Source organism: Falco punctatus (assembly GCF_963210335.1).
Source record: "Falco punctatus genome assembly, chromosome: 7".
NCBI classification, from domain to species: Eukaryota; Metazoa; Chordata; class Aves; order Falconiformes; family Falconidae; genus Falco; species Falco punctatus.
This window is the reverse complement of record NC_137587.1, coordinates 14,486,029-14,510,589: the sequence shown is the minus strand read 5'-3', so window position 1 is coordinate 14,510,589 and position 24,561 is coordinate 14,486,029. Positions and strand designations below refer to the sequence as shown.

The window sequence follows — 24,561 nt, the reverse complement described above, 5'->3', positions numbered from 1 at the left end:
CGTGGTTGATCATTGACTTTTATCTGGTTTTTTTTTTTTTTTTTCAGTAGCAACCTGTTATGAAATTGGATAAATAAATACAATTGTGGTAAGGTCATTCGAGGTTAATCCAATGCACAGAGTTCATGCCATTCCCAATTGCAATTGTTTATTACCAGTCCACTGTAATTGTCCTCGTTATTTACTCTCTCTCACACAGTCGCTCTCCCTCCCTCACACACACACATCACATACACAAACATATATATAAAACGCACGTCTACACACAACCACGTTTGCCGCGCTGAGCTCTAACCGGAATTTCCCCGGGATAAATTGTTTTAGCCGGGGTTGAGCCGCACGTGTTATTTCTACGGAACATCTTTTCCTACAGCACAAACGTAAACTTTAGGTAGCTTAACGCGGCGCTGTACGTTGCCTTTGCCTACAGCTTTCCTCTGAATGTTCAGCAGGCTCTCTCTCCGTTACATGTCCCCTTGTACTTCCCGAGTAAGGAAGCTGCGCGATTTATTTCGCTTTGTTTCAGGGCTGATCCTCCCCCCCCCCCTACGCTCACACTAAGACACGATGCGATGTGAACAATTAAGACCCAATTCCTTAGTCCCGGGAAACTGTAGCCCCGAGCCCGTGCCCCTGCCTCCCTGTGTATATGAGGGACGCCAGGCAGACGGCGGCGGCTCCAGACCCTTCCATCTGCCCCGGGAGCGGCCGCGCCGCTGCCCCCCGCCCTCTCCCCTGCCCCCGCAAGGCTAAACCCCGCGGAACCGAAACCCCGTGGCCAGGCGCCGCGGGCCGGGCCGGGCCGGGCCGGCGGGGGAGGGCGGCAAAAAATCGCCATATATATATTTAATGGGTTATTAATATAATTTATTTCGGTTTTTTACACCTGACACGCGGCCTGCGCGTTTCTGGCCGAAACCACCCGGCAGCGCAGAGGAGGAGAAGGAAGGAGCCCGACGGCCCGCGCCTTGCTCCGGCGGCCGCGCAGGGGCGGCGGCGGGCGAGCGGGAGCTGCGCGGAGCAGGGGTGAGAGCGGCGGGCAGGGAAGCGTGGACGGACGGCCTGGCGCTGGGCCCGGCCGCCGGAGGCGCGGAGCGAGCGGAGAAGAGGAGGGAGGAGGGGTTCGGTCGCTTCCGTCTGTGCCTTCCAACTCACATTCCGCAGCGCGGCAGGCACGGGCCCAGCGGGCCGGAACGGGCCGTCTTCCCCGGCAGGCCGCGGGCAGCGCGGCCTCCCCCCGCCCGGCCCCGGGCCGCTACCGGGCCCCTGGCGGCGGAGGCCCGCCCCGCCGCCTGCGTCCCCTCCAGCTGGTTATTTTTTTCTCGGTCTCTTGGTAAAACAATAAACAGAAATAACCGCACCGGGGCCTAGAAAAAATAAACTCGCCGAGTGACTTCGGCGAGATCCGCAAAGTAGTACCTCCGCCGCCGGTGCGCCGCGGCCTCCTCACCCACCCGGCTTCCCACCCCGCCTCCTCCGCCGCCAGAGGAGGGGGCAAAGAGGGACGGGGCAACTTTCTTCCACCGGAGAAACTACGAAGTAGGAAAACCGGCCAGGCCCGCCGCCGTGGGACGGACGCCGTTTGTTTGGCGTGAGGGGATTTGTGCTCGGAGCGGCGCTCGGGGGGGCAGGGGTGTGGGGGGGGGCGCGCAAACCGCCGCGGTGATGCGCCCCTGCGCCAGTATCCCTGCGCCGCGGGAGCCGCGGCGGCGGCGCGGGGCGGGGCGACGGCGGGCGGGCGCGGGGAGGGGCGGGGCGGCGGGCCGCCATTGGCCGGCGGGCGGGCAGACGCGCGGGCACGCCGGCGTCGCTGATTGGGCGGCCGGTGGGAAAGGTTAAACCAAAAAATTTTTTACAGCCCCGGTGCGTGTCTGCAGCTCTGAAATTAATTGCGGCCAGGGCGGTCTGTATAGCCCGTCTCCGCTCGCTCCTCGCCGACCCGCGGCTGCGGCTGCTCCTTCCTCCCCCCTGCTCTGCCTTGCTGGGGGAACCAGGCACCATGAAGTAGTTGTTTTTTTTTTTTTTTGTTGGTTTTTTTTTTGTGTGTGTTTGTGTGTTGGTTTTTTTTTTTGTTGTTGTTGTTGGGTTTTCAGAGGGTTTTTTTCCCCTTTTTTTCTCTCTTTTTTTTTTTTTTTTTCCTCCGCTCTGACTCGGTTTGATTTTATCTGATTGGTGATTATTATTACTATTATTTTTTTCCCTCCCCGGCGGTTCCTGTCCTTGCTACATGACTTGCCAGCGCTTGAGACTGCGGTCCAACTGCGCTGCCGCCGCCGCCGGTGGTGCCGCCGCCGCCGCCGCCTCCGCCGCCGCCCCGCGCGCTGCTCCCTCGGCCGCTGCAACTTTCCCCCTCAGACTAGTGTGTGATGTTGGACATGGGAGATAGGAAGGAAGTGAAAATGCTGCCGAAATCCTCCTTTAGCATAAACAGCCTGGTGCCCGAAGCCGTCCAGAGCGACAACAACCACAGCAGCCACAGCCACCACAACAGCCACCACCCCCACCACCATCACCACCACCACCACCACCACCACCACCCGCCGCCGCAGCAGCCCCAGCGAGCGGCCGCGGCCGAGGAGGAGGACGAGGAGAAGGGCCAGCTCCTCCTGCCGCCCCCCGCCGCCGCCGCCGCCTCCGGCGCCCTGGAGGTGGCCAAGGCGGACATGCTGGCGGGCAAAGGCGACGCGGGCGCGGCGGCGGCGGCGGCGGCGGAGCTGGAGGAGAAGGAGAAGGCGGCGGAGGAGAAGAAGGGGGCGGTGGAGGGGGCCAAGGACGGGGAGAGCGGGAAGGAGGGGGAGAAGAAGAACGGCAAGTACGAGAAGCCGCCGTTCAGCTACAACGCGCTTATCATGATGGCCATCCGGCAGAGCCCCGAGAAGCGCCTCACGCTCAACGGCATCTACGAGTTCATCATGAAGAACTTCCCCTACTACCGGGAGAACAAGCAGGGCTGGCAGAACTCCATCCGTCACAACCTCTCGCTCAATAAGTGCTTCGTCAAGGTGCCCCGCCACTACGACGACCCGGGCAAAGGGAACTACTGGATGCTGGACCCCTCCAGCGACGACGTCTTCATCGGGGGTACCACCGGCAAGCTCCGCCGGCGCTCCACCACCTCGCGGGCCAAGCTGGCCTTCAAGCGGGGCGCCCGGCTCACCTCCACCGGACTGACATTCATGGATAGGGCAGGATCCTTGTACTGGCCTATGTCCCCCTTCCTCTCCCTGCACCACCCCCGGGCCAGCAGCACTTTGAGTTACAATGGGACCACGTCCGCCTACCCCAGCCACCCCATGCCCTACAGCTCAGTGTTGACTCAAAACTCCTTGGGAAACAACCACTCCTTTTCCACGTCTAATGGGTTAAGTGTTGATAGACTAGTCAATGGAGAGATACCTTATGCCACTCATCACCTCACAGCAGCAGCTCTGGCCGCCTCAGTGCCGTGTGGCTTGTCAGTTCCCTGCTCCGGCACCTATTCCCTAAACCCCTGCTCTGTAAACCTCCTAGCAGGACAGACGAGTTACTTTTTTCCCCATGTTCCTCACCCTTCAATGACTTCTCAAAGCAGCACTTCAATGACGGCCAGGGCAGCCGCCTCCTCCACGTCGCCACAGGCGCCCTCCACTCTCCCCTGTGAGTCCTTAAGACCTTCTTTGCCAAGTTTTACAACGGGACTTTCCGGAGGACTTTCTGATTATTTCACACATCAAAATCAGGGGTCTTCTTCAAACCCTTTAATACATTAACATCCATGGGATCAGACTGTAAGTGAACATTTTACACACATTTGCATTGTAAATGATAATTAAAAGGAGAAAAAAAAAAGCAAAACAAAAAAGTCCAGGTATTTTTTATTAAGTCCCCCATTTTCTGTACGTTTGTTCAGTCTTTAGGGTTGTTTATTATTCCACTAAGGTGAGGAGTGTCAGCAAGGTGCAATGTGGGGAGATTACATTGTAGACTATGAAGTTTGGAAGACAAAATTATAGTAGAATGTGTATCTAAATAGTGACTGCTTTTGCGATTTTTTATTCAAATATGAGAAGTCTATCACTAAAAGCCGCCAGATTCTCCATGTTTGCAGTATTATAAGTTATCATGGATATGTCGGTGGGTGCAGACCTTGGGAAAAAAAAAGAAAAAGCAAAACCAAAACCAAACCACCACTAAATTTACGAAAAATAGAAAAAACTTTAAACGTAATTTGTATTTAAGCAGAATTAATACTGAAAGACGCCCAAGAACTATATTTTGGCCATTTACTATTTTATCCTTTTCTTTACCGAACTGCTTTTTTGGGTTCTTTTTTTTTTTTTTTTTTTTTTTTTTGTTTTGTTTGTTCGTTTGTTTACTTTTAGACCAAAGATTGGGTTTTAGAAAATGCACTCAGTGTATGGAGTAATTTAAAAAACAGCAACATTATTTCAGTTTGCAGCACTGCCCGTTCAAATGAATCAGAAGGGGACAAAATTAATGATTGCCTTCAGTTTGTGTTGTGTATATTTTGATGTATGTGGTCACTAACAGGTCACCTTTATTTTTTTTCTAAATGTAGTAAAATGTTAATACCTATTGTACTTATAGGTAAACCTTGCAAATATGTAACCTGTGTTGCGCAGATGCCGCATAAATTTGAGTGATTGTTAATGTCGTCTTAAAATTTCTTGATTGTGATACTGTGGTCATATGCCCGTGTTTGTCACTTACAAAAATGTTTACTATGAACACACAGAAATAAAAAAATAGGCTAAATTCATATATACTTGATAGTTTTTTTGTCTCTTTTATTAACTAAAATTAATATGCCAGAGGCTGTAAAGTTACAGGGAGATCAGGGCGCTGCTTATTACAGCAGTCCACCATCTTTCACAGGCTCCTCTCACACCCCCCCCCCCTCACCCCCCACTCCGCTCCCCCCTCTGATCGTATTGCCTTTAACAGCAGTATTTTCAAACGTAAAGGATCAGGGCATTTAATTGAGCACCACGGCCACTATTGTGATGTCTGTTTTGGGGCAGAACTCTTATCAGGTCTGCTTAAAAATTGTTAGTATGAGGTAGGGGGTCTTGCTAAAAATGCTGCCTTACGCTGACCATGCTTAAAATTGCATACGTGTATGTATATACATATATATATATATACATACGTATAAAATGGGAGTATATATGCACACATTAGGGAAAAATCAAGGTGCGTTGTTACATAGATACGTGTTGTTCTTGCAAGCTCTGATACGCAGTCAAGGAATTCTTCTGAAAGAAATTAAATTCGGCTTGGTGATAACTGGAGATACATGAACTATGAGTGCATATGTGTGTGGATATGCACACACACGTTACCTTTCATATAACCATTTGATCAAATTTAGCAAGCTGTGGTACCCATGTGTATATAATACAATTCTCGTAAAAGACCACCGGTCCGGAAGTATCTATAGCTATATGCGTTTATATACTTCTAATGCTGCAAACACTTTGGCTTGATGTGTTGTGAAAGTGGCGATCGCTGCTCGGCCGGAGCCTCGCCGTGCCCCCCTCGCCCCCCGGGCGGGGAAGGAGCCGCGCAGCGCGAGGTGAAGTCGCAGCGCATCGCGCTGAGGCGGAGGGCTGCGGGGTCACGTGACGGCCGGGCTCGCATACCGATGTGTAAACGTGTGGGGGTTTTGTGGTGTTTTTTGGTTGTTTTTTTTTTTTGTTGTTGTTGTTGTTGTTTTTTTGGTGGGGGTGGGTGTGGGGGGAGCTCAAAAAACCCAAACCCAAAACCCCCAAACCTGTGTGGATGCACTTACGTTTAAAGTTTTGCGCTGGAGCTGTGCTCCGCTCCCTGCCTGGCGCTGGTGGTGCTCACTGGAGCCCACTAACCCACGCCAGCCTCCGTGAGCACGCTCCCGGAGAATCCATCCATGAGTTTTAAGGGAGCAACGTTACGACTAATTTTAAGAAGCATTTAATCCTAAAAAGAATTGGTTTCTTGATGAGTTTAGGGAAGCCTGTAAAAGCCGCGACTCTTGAAAATAATTAGAAAACTTGTGCAAAAGGTTTAGGAACTAATTGGATCCCGCGGTGAGTCCGCAGAGGACAAGTTGTTCATTTGTTACGTTTGTGTCGCCTGAACCGGGCTCTGCAGCAGCGCAATAAGCTGGCGGCTGCTCACAATAGGCCCGATGAAAAATAATCTCTAGGTCGGAGATGTTATCGCACGCACTTTAAAGAGCTGATCTTAGAAAGACAGAAAAGAGGAGGAAAAAGAAAATGAAGGGGAAAATGCCAGGGTGTGTGTGTGTGAATAAGGAAGCAATAGAAAATCTGAATTCTGGTAAAGAGAATATTTGTCACGCTGAAAGAATGAGGGGAGGGAGGGGAAATCTTCCGAAAATAAGTAATAAATAAACAGATGCAAGCAGATCTGCAGGGAAGAGAGAGGAGTGAAAGGTTACGGATGAGAGATGGGACACCCAGCTCTGCACTATGTGGGGGAGAAGGAGAGAAATCTCTGATATTCTTGGCTTTCACTCTCACTTCTGCAATTCAAAATTAATCATCACTATGAGAAAAAGGTTGCTTTGTTTGGGGGTGAAAAGATGATACCACCACTTGGAAGCGCCTACCCTCCCCCATATTCTTCACTCTGTAGGCATTAAAAGAAGTGATCGCAAAAGACCTAAAAACCAAAACTCTTTTGCAACAAACTTATCGGAAATAATAAAATGAAATAGGTGTGATTTAAACTCTTGAAGCCTCGAGACCCCACTCTGTATACTTGTGCCTAAGCAAATTAAAAGAATGGCATCTGCTGCAGCTGAGAAAGGAAATGATTTATTATTTACCACTTGCAATTGGTTGTATACTGTAGGAAATCCAATAGCACATACTTAAAGTATTAGTTAGTACCCAATGTAAAAATATCCACTGACAGTGGACTAAAAGGAGGAAAAAGACAAGTCAGGTTGGAGGAAAGCACAATCTCACCATGTCAGAGTTTGGGGTTGGCTAATAAGCATTAATTAGATAAGCGTGATGCATAATAATTCCTGAAAGGGCTAGCCCTGATGTATGTCTCTCCAAACTTCGCTTAGGCAAGCACTGGCTCTCAGTGCTCTCCTTTAGGTTCAGTGTAGCAAAGTGCTGCCTAAGCAGTTCAGGTGCCACAGACTTTTCCCTCTTCCTCTTAGGGCTGGGGGAAGGGGTGGGTTTTGAGCTGGTAAATTATTCACGTTTCCATACACATATTACCAGCAATGGGACTGTCTTTGTACAGCAAATAAAACAAACCAAAAAACAAACCCCCACCCCCCCCACCCCCCCGCTTAAAGTTGTCACGGATTGTAGCAGGACTGCCAAGGCCCCAAATATGCTTTCACCTTCGCCTGCTCCCCAGCCAGAGAAGCCCTTTTGTTCGCTGAAGATGTCTTTTAGAATAATCTTTGCACAGGCTCCTTCAGTACTGAATGTGAGGTGGTGGATTTTGTTGTTTTTTCCTTGTTTTTTTTTTTTTTTTTTTTTTTTTATTTTTATTTTATTTTTTAGGCAGGCAATAGTTCTGTTATCTGATACTTGTTTCCATGGTGGTTTATATATCAAATCCTCAAGCTAAGCTTTTAGGATTTTTTTTGTTTTGTTTTGTTTAATATGCACATTTCTAGAACGTTGCCGTGTCTTAGCATCGTTTCTTTAGCGTTTCCTAATTTAGAGTGTTTATGGGGGACGGGTGGTCTTTATGGAATTAAGGAGCTATTGTTATATTCCTAGTTGATGTTTGAGGTGATTAACTTTGCTGCATAGATGGTAGGAGAAGAAATCTGCTCATCAAGAAACCTCCAATTACGATTTTAAGATTGCCTTCGCAAACGTGTTTGAGGGATAATAAACTGTAACTGGAAGCCACAATGCGATACTTGGCTAACCGATTTTTTACATATTTTAAATATTCTTCTTTTGTTCCAGTAAAATAGCGTCCATTATGTGGAATGTATTCTTACGAAAAGGTTTAAAAGAAAGTGAACAATAATATATTTTGTCTTAAATGGCATAAAACTACTGTTTGAAGGAGTGATAATTTTTTTAATCCGGTACTTGAAAAAAATAGTTTAATCGGGAGGTCATTTTGCTCTTTCCAACTTTTCCGGATGATTATTAAGATTTATGTCAGAAATCATGATTCAGGTACACACCCCCTCACCACTTGTGTTAATACGAGGTCTCAATCACCACGTCTTCACTATTCACTCAAGCAAAACTCCCACTGAACTCCGGTTACGTTCTGACTGAACCACAGCAGTTTTGTTTAGGCAATAACGTTGAGCAAGACTCACTGTTTTATTAGTGAACTATATTATTTAATTGTTCGTATTTTTCCCTTAGGACAGGGAAAAAAAAAAGGTCTGACTGTAGCTAGTCACTGCTAGGTAGTTAATTGTATAATCGCGAATAATACACCTGCCCAAGAAGGAAAGTATCTGCTCATACATATCACACACCTACAAATCCAACGAATGTCAATAAATATGTATACATACCTATAGACACACACACAACCCTACAGAGGTGTGTATCCATGCACTAGTGCCTGTAGTAGCTTCTCCGCAGTTTTGTGCACTGTAATGCTCGTTCTGAATACAGACACACACACACACCCGCCCCGTGGTGAAGGTGCCTGGGTAAATGGGTCAAAAAGTGGTGGAGAACTGGATTAGAAAGGGGTGAAGGTGAAGATCATTAGAGGTTTTAGGGCTGGCTGTGGCTGTTTTGCTGGGTTTGTGTGACTGTGCCCAGAGGGCGGAGTTCCTGCACATTCCTACCTCACCGGAGAACCTGCCCTCAACTCTACTGCAGCTACTCCAGAGAGATGGGACCCTCCAGAAGAAACCTGCCCAGCAATCCCAGCAAGCCTTCCCGCCAGAAGGGTAGGTGCACTTCAAGAAAACCTTCCCTACCTCTTCTCCCAACAGGCAGATCCATGTGATACGAATGAATAGAGATGACAGACTCCTGTCTAAACGTACTGTTTCCCCGTGCCCCCTGATAAGCAGATCGCCCGTGCAACCGAAGCACAGTTTCAAAGCACCAGTTACACCAAAACTGCGTGTGCCTAATGTTAGGATTTTTCTTTTTCCTCTCTCTTTTTTTTTTTTTTTTTTGGTCTCTTCCTCAAAGTGTTTCCTCCCCCGGCCTCCCCCCTCCCCCTCGGGTTCTTTCGTTGCAATCGGTAAGTTGGAAGTTTCTTCGCCGGTTTAGCAGTTCTCATGGTTTAGCTGTAGAATTTTTTTAGCTCGTTTTGTTATCGTGCTCTTTGTTTGCTTGTTTGCCACTAACGCCAGAGAAAGTCACACTGGTGCAATGTTGTGTTTGCCTTTTTTAAGGTGCCAGGAGAAACTGCCTCTACCTGCAAGCAAGGCGCACGACGGCACTTGGGTATGGGAGTCCTCCGGCGGCATTGGGTGAGTGCAGATTTTACTCCTCTCTTACACTCAGGAATCAAGTAGCTACACTCGCGATTTGTGTGCCTCGGTACTAGGATGGGAGGGAGCGCGGTTCCCGCAGAGCCCTGAGCGTGCCCTGCCTTTTTGGTCACGGCTGAGCTTTAGAAATATTATGGGGGCTAGGCAAAATTCCCCGCCACCACTCATTCCGCGATGAAATGTGCTCCTTGTTCCATCTCTGCTGTGTGAAAGACGATTTTAGTATGGCAAGTATAGGCGGATTCCGTAATTAATTATTTCTAAAAAATCTGAGCTTGACGTTTGAGAAAAAGCTACGGGCTTTTCGCACCTTTCGGGGGTTGTGTAAAGAGTGCTAATATCCCTAAATTCCCAGGGAAGCGACTAAACGACGAAAATTCTGGGGGAGCAAGGAGAGAGACCTTGTAACAAGCCGTACGTCTAGAACTGAGCTGGGTTTTGCTCCGGGTGCTCCAGCGCAGCAAATACGCCCTTAAAACCGCCGACCCGATCACGGGCAACGTTCACGTCCACGGGAGAGGGCCGGGAGCTCCCTTTGTCTTCCCGCTCCCCAAATTCAGTGCCCGCGTTCTGGGGAGATGGAGACTTACGTGCCGCGAGCTGAAATCTCGGGCTAGGGGCTGGCAGCCTGAGCCCCTGGTGCGCTCAGCTGGGGCTGCCGGGCGGGGGCGTGGGCAGGACCCCGGCGGGGGCCCTCTGTGGACCGACCTGGTTCTGGTTCTGCTGTCCCGACGTGGCAGACGGAAAGAGCAACGGCTCGCGTCCCACCTGGTGGGTAACTATAACCCCCTTGCTCCTGCCATTTGCCACCTCATGAGAATAATTAATTTTCTGATATACAGCAAAGGAAGTTTTCCGCTGTGCCGCGAGTGGCGGCAGCGCAGCGCAGGGGCAGCGGTGCCGAGCGGCGGGCTCAGTCGCGCCGTGGGAAACGGCACCGGCGCAGGGGGCCAGCGTGCGCTCGCCCACGCCGCCGCTCGCTTGTGGCGGAGCCGCCGGCGCTGCCTGCCCGGCTCAGCCCTGCCCGGGGACGCCCTGCGGGTCACGGGTGGCGCCCCGCACGCCCCGCGCTGGGAGACCCGCCCCCGCGCTCCTCCGCTACGGCGCGGGGACGGCCGCTGCCAGGCACGCGCGGCCCCACGACCCGCGCGGAGCCGACCCCGCGCTCGGACACGCGTGTCCGCGGGCCGAGGGGGGGCCGGGCCGGGCAGGGCCCGGCGGCGGCGGCGGTGGCGCTGCGCGTCCCGCGGGCTGGGGGCGCTCTTGCCCCGCGGGAGAGCCGCCCTCTGCCGCCGCGGGGAGAGGCCGCGCCGGCCCGGCCGCCCACCGCAGCGCAGCTGCGTGCGCGGGGCCCCTTGCGCGCGCCGGCTGCCCCCTCCGGCCGGTAAAACTGCGAGTTGCAGGCGACAGGCATTTGTGCTGGGACGGCCTGGGCCCGTGCCTCCTGCCCCCGCTTCGGGAAGGAGGGAAAATTTCAGGTGTCCTTCTCCGCGCCGGCTGAGGTAGCCACCAAGGGACACATGCCGCCGCAGGGAAATGCGCTGAAAGTCCTCCTGCGAGCTGGTCCAGGATGCTGCCATCCAGGAACAGTATCGCACTCCCCACCCCCCTCCACCAGGGCAAAATTAACCGGCGGAAACTTGAAAAGCAAACCCAAAGGAAATAAAACAAACCGCCGAAATAAATAATCAAAGCAAGTAACCAGTAACTTCACCCCCCACCCCCTTCTTAATATCGTGTAACAGAATAGAACATCAGGCTAGTGAATTAGACTTCAAGAGAGGGAATTTGCTGTTCTCTGTCGGGGAAATGAATGCAAAGTCCGTTTCAAAGAATTATCTCTAGGGAGTCCTCCAAGTGTATTTGGGGTTATCCGTGATTTGAGAGGAAAGACTAAACGAGAGGCAGTCTGAGAAAAGCCTGCCATTGTCACCCTACCCTAAGGTGAGTAAAGCATCCCTGTAAAGTTAGCCGCAAAGAGCTGCTTAACCTAAGACCGAGAGGTGAAAACTCTCCTCGCCCGGAGCCGCCTGGCCAGGGAGCCTGAATTTCGAGCCACAAAGGCGGCACGGAGCCCGGGCTTTCTTGGGGTGGCGGGGTGGCGTTGGCTTGGTGGTTTGGTTGGTTTTTTCCCTCCACCACGAAGACGAATTCAGAGCGCTTTAGAACTGATTTCGCAAGGGCATGTTTTACAGGGAGGTGGGAAGACGTCAAAAGCGGCCTCCCCCTCCGGGGTGCTCCCGGCCCGCGGCGGCGGGAGTCGGCACCGGGGCCGGCGGCGCGCACGGGAGCTCGGCCGTGACGGTGGCGGAGGGACCGGGGCTGCAGCGGCCGGGCTGCAGGGGTGCCTCGTCCAGCGCCCCTTGGACTTGGAGGCCCTCCGAGTTATCTCTGCGCCCAGCGCTGGTCGTTAGCGGAAGGAAAAGATCTCGCAGCCCCCTCTCCGCCCCACCACTCCCTTCACCTGGTTTCCACCCAGAAATTATCTGATCGCGAGTATTTAATATCAGGTAGTCTGTGAAATTAATCAGGCCCAAGAGCAGGCTAAAAAATCTGGATGAAGTCTGGCTGTAGAGTAAAAAAAAGAAAAAAAAAAAAAAGAAAGTAATTATTCCTCAGCCTTGGAAGACAGTTTTAAAAAACAGAAAGAACAACAAAAAAAGAGTTGCATTCTCATAAAAATAAGCAAAACCTCCTTGTGAAGCACTGCATGTCCCAAAGGGCTGCAATACTTTCGAGAATTGAACACAGGTAATATTCACCGGTTACGAGACTGTTCTTTCGAAGCAAAAATCTCAGTGAGGCTATACTAGAACTTGTGTTCCCCCCCTTTTTATGCTCCTTGCACACCCAAACACGCTCGCATCCCCACATCAGTGTATTTCCAAATGGGGATGACGGCTCCGACAAAGACTTTTCACTGGAGCCCGAACGAAACAAAGCTGGGACAGATTATTAAGCGGTCTGTGTAGGGATACGGTTAAGCGCATCACATAATCACTTGTATATTTATCATACCAAGGCTCACAGGTAACTTTAAAACACGCTAGCGATAAGTAAATCTCCTCTTAGGTTTCCATACTGCACTTCTGACAGGGAGTGCATCTGGAGGAGAGAAGCACGGTGGTACAGAATAGCAAGGGTATTTTTATTAGCTTATAGTATGCACACACTCATATGGGTCTATGAGAAAACAGATGAGAATCATGCGAATAAGAATCGTACTGTTGTTTTATCAATGAACTTTCCCTAGTATATCTATATCTCTGTAGCTAGATATATGTATACACGTGTATATATACACATGTGTGTATACATGCACGTATATATTTGCCTGATGTCTTCTGAATGTGAAAGTGTCCTCTAACATTCATCAGAAAAGGCAGCACTGCATGTTCCTTTTCTTGCTTGCTTGTTTATTCTGTTTGAGCAAAGTTGTTTGTTTTTCTGGGAAGCGTAAGTTGCCTTTAGTTGTGTCATCACTATCATTTGCATTTAGACGGAAGGGTAGGACTTATTAGCTCTATTTTTATTATTAAATCAGTGAAGGTAAAAGTACTAATAATTAAATACAGAGCTCTGATTGCAGGTTGGAACAGCAAAATCGATTGTCTCTTCATCAATAAGACAAGTGTTGAGTAGCTTGCTATTGATTAGTATGTTTATTTATGCAGAACTTTCGGTATTTGCTTACATATTTCGGGTTCTTTGTCTGCTAATTATTATACCAGATTGGTTTGAAAGAAAGAGCTTAGACTGGGAAACACACTTGACAGATCCATTCTTAGCTAACCTGATAGTGGATTATTGCAATCCAATAAGTTTAACAAATTACTTATACGTGCTTGCCTTTCGAGCAATTAGGAAACCGTTTAAGATTAAAATCCCTTGTTGCATTCGGGGTCGGTTCATTTAAATAAAGGGATATTCTGTTTAGATATTTTCCAAAGGAGAAATTATTTTCTGGATGCGCAGAGGCTGAGCAGGACTCGATGTGCGCTTCGCCTTCCGGGCCCTTGGTTGCCTTTGTGAGTGTAAAACACCTTCCTAGCAATAGAGTGGCCCCTGGGATTTCCTCCTTAGATGGAATTTGAGAATCGGAGGTAATCTGGATATAGAAATCAGGAATCGATATATGAAAAGAAAAAAAAACCCAAACCATGATAGAAGGATCGGCATCCGAATGTTGGAGTGCTCCAAAGCAGGCGGTATTTTAAGTTGCTTTTTGGCTTAGTGATTTTCATCAGATCAAAAGGAATCGCCCCGGCCTTTCTGCTGCATAGTCTGGGTTCCAGCCATCCCTCCCCAGACCGCAGAAGGCTGACATGATGATATATTTTTTAACACGCTTCCCCCCAGCTCCCCCCCCCCCCCCCCCCCCCCCCTCCTCGCCGGGCATCTTCTTTCGCGGCCGTTGCGGGGAGGGCTCTGAGTTATCCGCACTTTCCTTCCGTCGCTGGGGCCGTGCGGGCACAGGCACCTGGGCGGCCCGGGCCGGGTGGGTGGCGGGGCACAGGGCGGGGGGGCCGCCGCCCCATGGCGCCCCCGGCCCCGCCGCCCGCGCTGCCCCGCGCCCCGCCGCTCGCGCCGCGGGAGCCCCGGCCGCAGGCTGGCGCGCGGGAGCGGGAGCGGCGTGCGGTGCCGAGCGAGTGTCAAGCCCTTCTTCGCGACTTCTTCGCGCTCTTCCTTCCTGCCCTGTCTTTTGCTTTCGGCAAGTTTTGTCGGGGAGGGGAGGCAGGATTATTATTTTTTTTTTCTTTCTCCTTCTTTTACCTCCAGCAATTGCTGCTTTACAACCTGTAGAGATAAGACGGCCTCGCATCAGATGATCACAGAGATAAGTAATCTCTCCCCTCGGCCCGTGGTATAGCTAACCGTATGCGCTTGAATCTTAGAGCGCTAAGTCTTTCCTGTGAATGAACGAGAAAACACTCGACAGGTCGTGAATAATCGTTTTAATGAGTGTGTAAAAGCGTGCGACGGGGTGCACGGAGCTGTCGGGTTAAACAAACAACTTGTACCCTGACGAAATCCGATTGTTAAAGTGCAAAGTGGTGTCAGTCCAATTTCCATCCCAGTTCTAAAAACCACAGATCTAAGTCGCGGGAGTCCAATTTTCCCCATTAAGAAAAATAACAATATTTTCTGAACGTAAGTGCGATCGTCCCTAATGTTAGCTTTGACCAAAAAAAAAAAAAAAAAAAAGACAAAAAAAAAAAGACAGAGACCAGTGGTATACCCCAGAGGTACCGAACTTCTTTCTATTCTTTTTTATTTTTTAAAGATATTAGTTTAAAAGTGTGTATTTGACATTTTCCCAGATATTGTCAGACCAATGCGGTAAATATTTTCCTTTTGTGTGTGTGTGTGTGTGTGTCCGTCCCGTATGTTTTTTTCACAGATCACTAGAGGCAAACATCGAATTAATTGGATCTCAGTGACTGAGGTTGGTAACTTTGTACTGAACGAAGGTTATCTCTGTCATAATGTCCAGGTGTTTACAAGACATTTCAGGTGCTTCCAGAAAAGATAAATTCAGAGAACACATATGATAAAATTAAAAAGGGGTTACGATATTGTATACTCCAAATGCAAGTTATTTTACTCCTGTGTAGGGAGGTAACACTCTGTGAATCTATAACAATCTATCCAGAGACTATAAATTCAGGAGAAACATTTGGGAGGTTTGTGTTTTTTCAGATTTATTATTTATATATTTTTTAAAATGAAGCCTGCCATCAGAATAGCCAGGTCTGTTTCCTTTGCGACTAGAGGGCCTTGCACTATCCGGGAAATGCAAACCCCACTCCTTTAAGCCCACTGATAGTTTTTTTTAGGGTTAGTAATGATGCATATTACAAATGTTTATTGTTGCTAAAGCCTTCCTGACCGACTACAGGTCTGGTTCTCCTGGTGAAAAGTAATTTTCAGATGTGTCCTCCTTTTCTTTGAAAATACTGGTTTGAGCAAAGCAAGGCAAGGCAACCGCAGCTGGAAACCAGTGCTTCTTACAATTTCTCCACTGTTCCCTTTAATACTTGAATTTTTAAAAATAATACGACATTGGAAATTAAACGACATGCCAAAATGTATTGCTAGGCTACAGACATAATGGGGACCCAATGCAGTTTCCAGTGGTACGAATGGAAAATTTACTTTTGATACTGGTAGAAGTCGAATCTGGCCATTCGTGAACTAGATAGAACTATCCAGATGGCTTTGGTCTCAAGCCGATCTTCATCGTTTGTAGCATTTGGAGGTAAAACATAGATTTTTTTCCCACCAAGACGATTTTGTGTTGTGCTTGAGAAACGATGTAGGCACTGAGAATAAATATCGTTGAGTTTCGTGTCCCTAAGCGCGGCAGAATCGCCTTTGCATGCCTTCCTCTGAAACCGATGTTAGAAAGCAAAGTGAGCAAGAAGAAAGGAGAGGGAGAGAGGGGGAGAAGAAAAAAAAGATAACTCAGCCCGGCTGGATTTGGTAGCGGATCTATAACTAATGAGCTATACGATCATATAACAGTATTTAGCAAGCATCTGACAAATGTTCTGGGCATTTTCAAACATGGCTTTGTTCAGACTATATGACTCGAAACACGTCGTTGCCCGGACCAGTCTGAACGCTGAAGACTGTCAAAACCGAAATGTTGTTCCCACTGTTGTCCTTCATTCCCTGTGAGTGAAAAAAGGGATGTAGGCTCAGCCCCACGGAGGAAAGACAGAGGAGAATGAAAGACAAAGTGCAAGGACATGTGCCTCCCAAGCACAACAGGACAGAGAAGGCTGCATCCTGAGAGCTGGGAAACATTTCTCATCCCAATGAAAGACTAATGCCCCCCTCCTGCAACTGCAATTTCCTTTGCAACAAAAACGTGCGTAAAATGGGCTCGGTGGATAGTAAAGACCAATCAGTTTCCTGCTGTAGTTCTGCTAATAAATAAACTTCTAAATGTTTAAAACACTCTATCTGTCACATCCACAAGATAGGTACTGTAAATTCCTGTTGCAAATATACAAACAGAGATCCAAGAGGTTGCCTCTGTTTTTGTATCTCTCTCTCACAAGAAATGCACTATCAAAACATTAATTATATTTGAAAGGGAGCAGATTATTTGTTTGAGAAAGAATTACATTCTTGAATTTATATTCCACGCAGATCTCTCCTCCTGTCTGCTTAGAGGGTTGAACTGTAAATCTGTCTCAAATGATGAACCCCTAAAATGTAGGTAGGTGTGTCACATTAGAGTAGTAGAGAGATGGGAGATAATCTGTAGGTGCTTTTAGACACCTCTGTGGGATGGGTCGTTAGGGAATGTCGAAATCAACACGAAATTGCAAATCTAACATGTGAAGAACATACACCCTTATTCCTTGACAATGGAAACACAAACACGCATAGGCACGCAGAGTTGAACCCAGTTAGTTATTAAACACTGTGACTCACGGGACTTTGGGCCTGGAGTTCCTTTTTTGTTGTTGTTTGGGTTTTTTTTGTTTTGGTTTTTTTTTGGTGTGTGTTTGTTTTTTAAAATGCTACATGCACATCCTGCAGTAGTCGGTAGTTGAAAAGCTACCAATGGTGTGAGTCATGAGCCATCATTTAAAGACTACCTTATTCCCTGCTTTTTAAAAGACTAAAAAAAGGGTTAAACAAGATGCCCTCATACCTCTACCTTTCTTCTAAGAAAAGTGACTATCTACTGGGGCTTTATTAGGAGCTCCTGAACAACTGGCCTTGGCGTCTCCTTTTCCACTCTCCGCTAAGCAGCCGCTCAGTGTTTCCTAGCCTGCACCTTCAGGTGCCTTTTTCTCTCTCAGCAGCATCGTTCTCCAGCATTGCAAGTATTTTGGCAGGGGCTGATGTGAACAGCCCAGCCAGAAAGGTGTCTGGGGCTGTGGTGTCACGGTTGGGGAAATTCATCACCAGCTCGGTACCCATAAGCCTGGGAGCGGGGAAGCTGCGCTCGCAGCAGGTCCTGCAGAGGTGGGCCCTTCTCTCTGTTCCAGTGTTTCTTGAGCCCTGGGGAAACCCAGCCATGGGGCCTGAAGGGCGGTCGCAGGGAGCACGGCGGGGGGTGTGGGGGCGGGCTTTTCTGCCTGCGGCTGTGCCTGGGGTGTGCTCTCTCCCTGATTAGGTATCTGCGGAGGAAGAAGGTGACGTGACGAGAACCGCCTGACAGCCAAAGTGGGGAACTGTCCAGGAGAAGGCTCCGTGATGAATGAGGTCTGCGTGGTCATGATGCAAAAGCAGAACGGGACAGTGCGCTGGCACCAAATGCCGGTTGTTTTTGTTCGCTAGAACCCAAAAGAAAAATGGAGGGGGGGGAGGAGGCAGTGGGGGTTGGGAAGGAGAGATCGGAGAAGTTAGTGGCTGTCTGGAGTGTAAACACGAGTCCATCATCTCCTCGGGAGAAGGGGAGGCTGCGTTTGTCAAACGCGCTAGAGCCCAGAGGAGAGGGAGAGGCGCCACCGGACCGCTCGGAGATGCCGCCTTGAAATCTGCATCCAAGACGACCCGAAGGACAGTACTTTACAAAGTAACCGGTCCCGAAATCTCCCAGGCAGATGTCCGAGGTTATACCAGGCTCTTAGATAACTGCCGAACAATCGCAGGGAACGAGCTCTGCCCCGGGGCAGGGGATCGGATAGGGGTGGGGGGAACTGAGTGGGAGGGGGGGCAAGTGGGACAGACGGCATGATATAAGCCAAACCCCACTGCAATTGCAAACATCATTTAATTCCTTGGGTAACTTCATGCAGATCCCGCGCATCTTCCTCGGGCTTGACGAGGAAGGCTGCTGGTGACCGAGCCTGTAACTTTTCGCATCGTTTTTGACCTCGCGCTGTACTGCCATAATGCCAATAAACGCTTTAAACGCGTCTTACTAGCGGCCAGGAGATGCTCCGGCCTCTGGGGCCCGCGGTAAACGAGCTCTGTCCCGGCCCGGGGCTGCGGGGTCGCTCCCTGCCTTCGAGTGCACTTGGTACTCTGGGAAAATGTGGATGGATGGGCGGGGGGTGGGGGCCTGTTTGCATCGGCCGCTGGGCTTGCTTTCCTTGGAGGGGCCAGTCTTGGCTTGCAAGGGGCCGCAGAGGCAAGGGGTCGCTTCGTTTCAGCGGGGTCAGGATTTCAGGACTTGAAGTTCAGCAGCTGGAGACACCCCTGCCAGGATTTTGCCCGACATAGTGGCTGCCTGCGAGGAGAAGCAGCTCTCCCAGGGACGAATTCCCTGGTGTGAGGCATGGCCCATATCGCTCATCCTTCCATTAAATGCCAGCAGATGGATGCAATTAAACCTCTGCGGTCCTCTGCGGCCGGACACCGATACAGGGTGTGGGAGGGTTGCCCATTGTGCAGTGCCTCTGGTCCGGTATTCGCCCCCGGCAGCTGCAACGGGGGCTAAGGACGCAAGGTGGGTGCTGCCAGCTTCCCCATCCTACGGCAAGGGGAGCACGGCAGGACCCCGAAAGCTCAGGAGAGAAAAGGCCAGAAAAAGAGAAGAAGAAGGAAAGCTCTACACACGTGTTGGGAGCATTCACATTTCTATGTGATATTATTAATAATCATAAAATCCCAGCAAAACAACGGCTCTCTTATAAAGGAAATCTGAGGAGCGCGGCGAGCTAAGTGGAAGCTCTGTTTCCAAGGCAAGGCAGGATTAGTTCACCGCACATAATAGCCAGTGTGTAGGAATTGCAAATGAACATCACCAGCAGGGCTGGAGTCACCCTTCTTAAATTAATATCGAGCTGGCTTCTCCGCACAAAGTGCAAGTAGCAGACATTTCCTAGCTTTCGAGGGGAAAGAAGATTTAAATTAATATATACACGTATATCTTCCCCTAGTTCATCCAAGAAGCTCCTTTCCCGGCGCAGCCAGCGCGCAGTGCAGGAATTCGGGGTGACGCCCCCACGACTTGTTTTGCGGGTTAAAACACCATCAGCGAACGAGCCACCAACCCCGGCCACCGCCAGCGCCCCAAACCAAACCTGGCCACCGCTAGGACCCCAAACGAAACTCGGCACCCACCGCGGGCAGGCACGGTCCCGGGCCGCACGGCCCCGCCGCGAGGAGCTGCGCACCGCTCCGCACGGGCGGCAGTGGCCCCGCCGGCCCCGCGCTCGCCCCCCGCCCCTGCCGTGTGCCCCGGCGAGCGGTGGCCTCCCCGGCTTGGCGCAGCGGGGGCTGCCGCCGCGCTCGCCCCGTGGGCCACTGGCCCGCGGGCCCGCAGGTCTGGGCTGAGGCAGGACTGCTGCCCCGCCGTCCGGCGTGCCGCGGGGAGAGCCACACATCTCATCTTCAGCTGCGAAGCGGGGGGAGAGACTACTGTGAGCTCCAGGGCTCGTTCAGACACTTCAGGAATTAATGGGGGAGGGGAAGGGGCTAGGAAGGAGAGATGCATTAAAAATGGTAAAATAAAAACATGATATGAAGATATATTTACTGTCAGCTCAGAGCCAAAACATTTATGCTCCCACGCCTTTTTTTTTTTTTTTTTTTTTAGCAAATCGGAACTTAAGTGATGCATTTTAATTATTTTAGGAAAATAAGCAAGAAGGCTTTTTTTTCAGAGTCTAAATAAATAGCAGAGTGTTCTGTGCTGATGATGTCTCTGGCTCGTGATGGCCTCATCTATGCAGCCACTACTGTGAGCTCTGAAAACCTGGGAAGAATGGGGTGTTACCAGCAATTTCTGAAAGGAACTATCCATTATTTGTGGGGCTTTCTAAAACAGAACATGCAAAGAATTTTCTGACAGTCTGAGAGGTGAAAAGGGGCCCAATATTTTCCTAAAGCTTCATCTCAGTATGATGGGTGCCTAAATCTCATTATTGTTTTAAGCCTGAGGTGAGGAGCGATTTTCCTTTTTCAAATAGCTATTTCAACTCCTTGAAAGTAGTGGGGAAAAGATACGTGTTTCCCCTGACACAGAAGGAGCTGGATGCTTTGCAGTCTCTCAGATCAGCTTGGTGATCCCCCCCTGCCCACCCCCACCCCCCCTCCCAGCTTGATCTAGTCCCTGACAACTTTCTTCCTGCATACAATGTGTCCCTAATCTTCAACAGATTGCAGAAACCTTCCTGAAGGAGAGTGATACTCAGAAGAGCCACTTTTTATTTTGGGGAGAGAGGAGGGGGGAAATACTCCCCTCATCTAGAAGTAGAACCTTTTAAAGTGTAGTCAGGGAAAAAAAAAGCAAAAGCAAATGAGAACATGACAGAAGAGAGTTTGTATTTAAAGAACATCAAGAACCAATGTATAACAATTGGAGGGAGCACTAAACCACACACATTGACAATTCTATAGCAGAAAATATTAGACATAATCTCCCTGTGTAAAAAATAATCAAATCAATGATGGATTTCAGTTCTCTGTTTGCAGAAACACCTAAATCACTTAAGGCCAACAGGGCTTCATCCGCGCCTTTCCTTCCAAAGAGGGTGTGCCCCCACATTTTTACTTAAGATTTTCATTGTGTTTCTGATGCTCCTCTCGTCTGCACTGGCTTCCATTTTGGATAGGTAAATTCTGTCACCCAAACACTGCAGCCAGTTTCTGTCAGCATAAAATGAGCTTGGTGAAAAGTGCAGAGCACCTACGGGCAAACTCCATTCTTTCTCTTTGCGGTGTGTTCGTACTGCATTTTCAAGACTTGCCAAGGAAAGGCCCAGAGTTGTTGCTATGCAGGCTGTGCCATCAGTCTGAGGGATGCAGAAACTGCAAAAAAGTGGAAAGCTAGGAAAAGTTGCATATTTTTTGTTCCCAATTCAAGCAGAACAGTAGCATCAGCAACAGCAATGCTAAGACTGTATCAAGAAAAAAAGAGACAATGAAGAGGAAAGAAATGCTAACAGCAGTGAAGGCAAGCAAGTAGAAGTGTTTTACAGAGCAGGTTGGTACTCCTGATTTCCAGCCTATGTAATTCCTACCGCAAAGATGGAGCAGACTGCAGCCTGTAGTACCCAGACAGGTACAGGAGAAAATAGTGCTTGTCTCCGGGTGTCTGAGCACTGTCTGTTTTGCAGCACATGAAGCCACCTCTGTCAGTGTCTCTAAGAATTTTCTGACATCTCCATGCCCTTACAAAGCAGAAAAGTGTTTGCTGCCTTGTTTTCATGTGAAACCTAAAGATGTTCTGACTTTCTCTGCACATCTCCACCATGACCTCTAATTGAAGCTATGAAATACAGTGTCCTTGGTTCACAGGAAGAAAAGTGGGCAGAAGGACTTCTCTGAGGAGGTGTGTGAGTGGGTGCATACCAGACCTGTGTGAGAAGTAAGTGGCCTGGCTGCCTTATCCTCTCCAAAGAACTTCCTCACCTTCTCCTCCAGCAACACAATAGAGCTCCCGGCACTTCCATTTCCTTTCCTGATCCTCTGGAGTCCATTAAATCTTTGCCTCTTTGATAGTCCTGGATTATTCTTGGGAGAAACAGAGTAGCACTAAAAACCCCACCAAAATTAGGTCTGAATGTTCTTGAAATATTCCTGACTGATGGATTGATGGAATGTGGTGGAAAAGATTTTTCAAGTAAGTGCTGGAAGCCCCTTGAATCTAACCACTTGATGCCATGTTTGCAAAAAATCTAGAGAATAATGGAGTCTGAGGAACTTCCTTTCACTGACAGGGAATAGCTGGTCTAAGAGTTTCTCTCATCTGTACATTTTTAGTATTCATACCTTCACAAAACCATAAGCCAAATTAGCATATTAGCTTGGGATAATTAAAAAAATCAGTTATTTTGGATTTTTTTGGGACTCTGTATTTAGCTGAAGCTGAAAAAGAAGGAGCAATGAACAATGCTGACTTACAGAGTCTTATCATTACACTTCAGAAGTAACATATTACGGCCAAGAAATGCAGTTTTTCAATCTTCTTTTAGGGCTGTTGATTAGGAATGACTTTGAAGCCTCTTTCTGGCACCTAGAACAGGACCCTGCATTCACTTTTATTTAAAAGTCTGCTTGATGTTTGGAGGAGCTACAAATCTCGTAATTAGTTAATTAATTAGAAATGGGCTGGTAGGATCTGTGCAAACTGCTGAAGTCATGAGGCAAATGATCTATTCCATTTATTTTAACGATTTTGATCTAATACTGAAATAGCACAAAAGCACTGCTCCCTTTGCCCATATCTAGCTTCACAAAAATAATCCTCAAGTCTGGGTGTATGTACTTGGTTTTTGCTTATTAGGGACAGGAGCTCTTTGCTGATTGCATCATTTGTTTCTTTTAGTTGTTCATTGGTAACAGGAAGTCTTTTGGGGCAGTTTCTGCAAGACATTTGAACTCAGCACTTTGTGGGGATTTCAGGTATTCTCTGGATAGATTAGGTGTCTAGTGGGAACTGGTTTTATGTACTGAACAAGAAGTATGCTTGAATAACTTGGCCAATGCTTTAGAGACCACTTTGTATAACTGCGCGTTTTTCAGTCAGCAGGGCTGTCCTCCATGCCATGTAAGGACTTGCGTATCACATGTGCGGTGTGCAGTAGGAAGCCTGACATAAGAAACAATCGTCACTCTTGCATGCGGACAGGGGAAGAAAAGCTGCTCCTGATGTGTGGTGGTCCTTTAAGGTGATACGTCTCTGAGGATGAGAAAGATGAACATATTTATGCCTTTGCACTGAAACAAGGCTAGTGGTGTCAGCATGTGGCTTCCATGCAAAGGTTGGTCTCAGGCTTGCTGTTTTGCTTTTCTGCTCTGCTATTGTTAAGTACGTTCCTTTGCTCAGTGACCGAATGTGGAGGAGCAGACATGTTGAGGCAGATTTTCTCGGCACACAGATCTGAAGTAGCTTTCAGAGGAGATACTTCAGAAGCTATGTGTCAGGCTAAAGCTTCCAATGCTGAGCTTTACTAATTCTCCTTGTGAGGACATGGGTAGGAAAGCGCTTACTGAAAAACTGCAAATTCTAAATAATCTTCTGTTGCAATGAACGGCTGTGTAGAAAAGATAGTGTGCTGTAAGGGCAAGGAAACAAGAGGGGAATCCATCATTGCTGATCTTGAAAATAGAAACTGGAGATCATGACATGGTAGGTCTCCTTCCGTGAGAAGTCCCCAAATGAACAGGGAGTAGCACTTGCTGTTATTTCAGTTTTTCATGTTTCACATGGTAAATTCCTTACACAGGTGCATGACTCTATGTATACTTGGAAAGACCCTTGATGGTGAACCTGTCTTCTGGATCCCCAAGTATTTAATATATTCACCTGCCATTCATCTATGAGTGCTCTAACTGGACTAATACTTGGCATATTTCAATCTCCAGTTGTGGACTGAAGGTTCATGCTTAAAAGTGGACCACCAAAGGCCTGATATCTCAGAATAACAAATATTTCAAATTGTACAAAATATTATTAGCCAAATGAACAAAAAGCCATCTCTGTCCAGGGCTTATATAAAGGTGGCTGGGATGATCTGGTTTAGGCTGCTGCATATTTTAAAGCCTAAACTAAAAAAGTAGCTTCCAATTTAATAAAAAGTGCTTTGAAAGTTGCTAAGCAACTTCTAGAAAGCTTGCTTTTTAAGAAGTTCATTTGTTTGTTTAATTTCAGGAAAAGGTTGCATATTATTATCTAAGTTCCATAAATCAAAAGAGAAATGCATAACAGAAATGCAATAGGACATTTTGACATTTTCTTTGCTTTCTATGTTTTGCAATTAAAACCCCTTTAATTGTCTAGTGAAGTTTCATCAAGTATTCAACAAATGTTATTTATGTATAAAACTTCAACAGATTATTGAGTACGCAAAGAACCAGAGGAAAAAAATTAAACAGGTTTGTCATATGGTATGTGTTTATCTTAACCTTTCTTCTTCAAAAATCTCATCTACTAAGTACTTTTATCAGACACTAATTATACTCCTTCTGAAAAGAATTTCTCCAACACCCTTCAGTGCCTACACCCTTTAATCATATCTCATTACATCTACCTAATCCATCTCTTTTTCACGTTGCCAGGGCTCATTAATAGTTTTAAAAGCCAGTCCTGGACATTATCTTTCCTTTCTATAGAAATACAAAAAACCACCAATACTGTTTTATTCCTATATTTCATAGGCATTTGTAATTAGATCAAAAATTACTTG

At 48.2% G+C, this 24,561-nt stretch overlaps 1 protein-coding gene across 7 annotated transcripts in view; it reads left to right on the top strand.

Moving 5' to 3' along the window:
* The first annotated feature begins 1,620 nt into the window (after positions 1-1,620).
* FOXG1 (forkhead box G1) overlaps positions 1,621-24,561 on the top strand; it is a 112,241-nt gene continuing 89,300 nt past the window's right edge. The window contains exons 1-6 of one of the 7 annotated variants that reach the window (XM_080396298.1): positions 1,621-8,905; positions 9,362-9,439; positions 14,862-14,906; positions 16,619-16,688; positions 17,598-17,686; positions 17,878-20,670. In XM_080396298.1, coding sequence (XP_080252424.1) covers positions 2,367-3,749 — 1,383 coding nt within the window. In that variant the 5' untranslated portion in view covers positions 1,621-2,366 and the 3' untranslated portion in view covers positions 3,750-8,905; positions 9,362-9,439; positions 14,862-14,906; ... (1 more) ...; positions 17,598-17,686; positions 17,878-20,670. The other 6 variants (XM_080396295.1, XM_080396294.1, XM_080396296.1 and 3 more) reach the window with 6 other exon arrangements.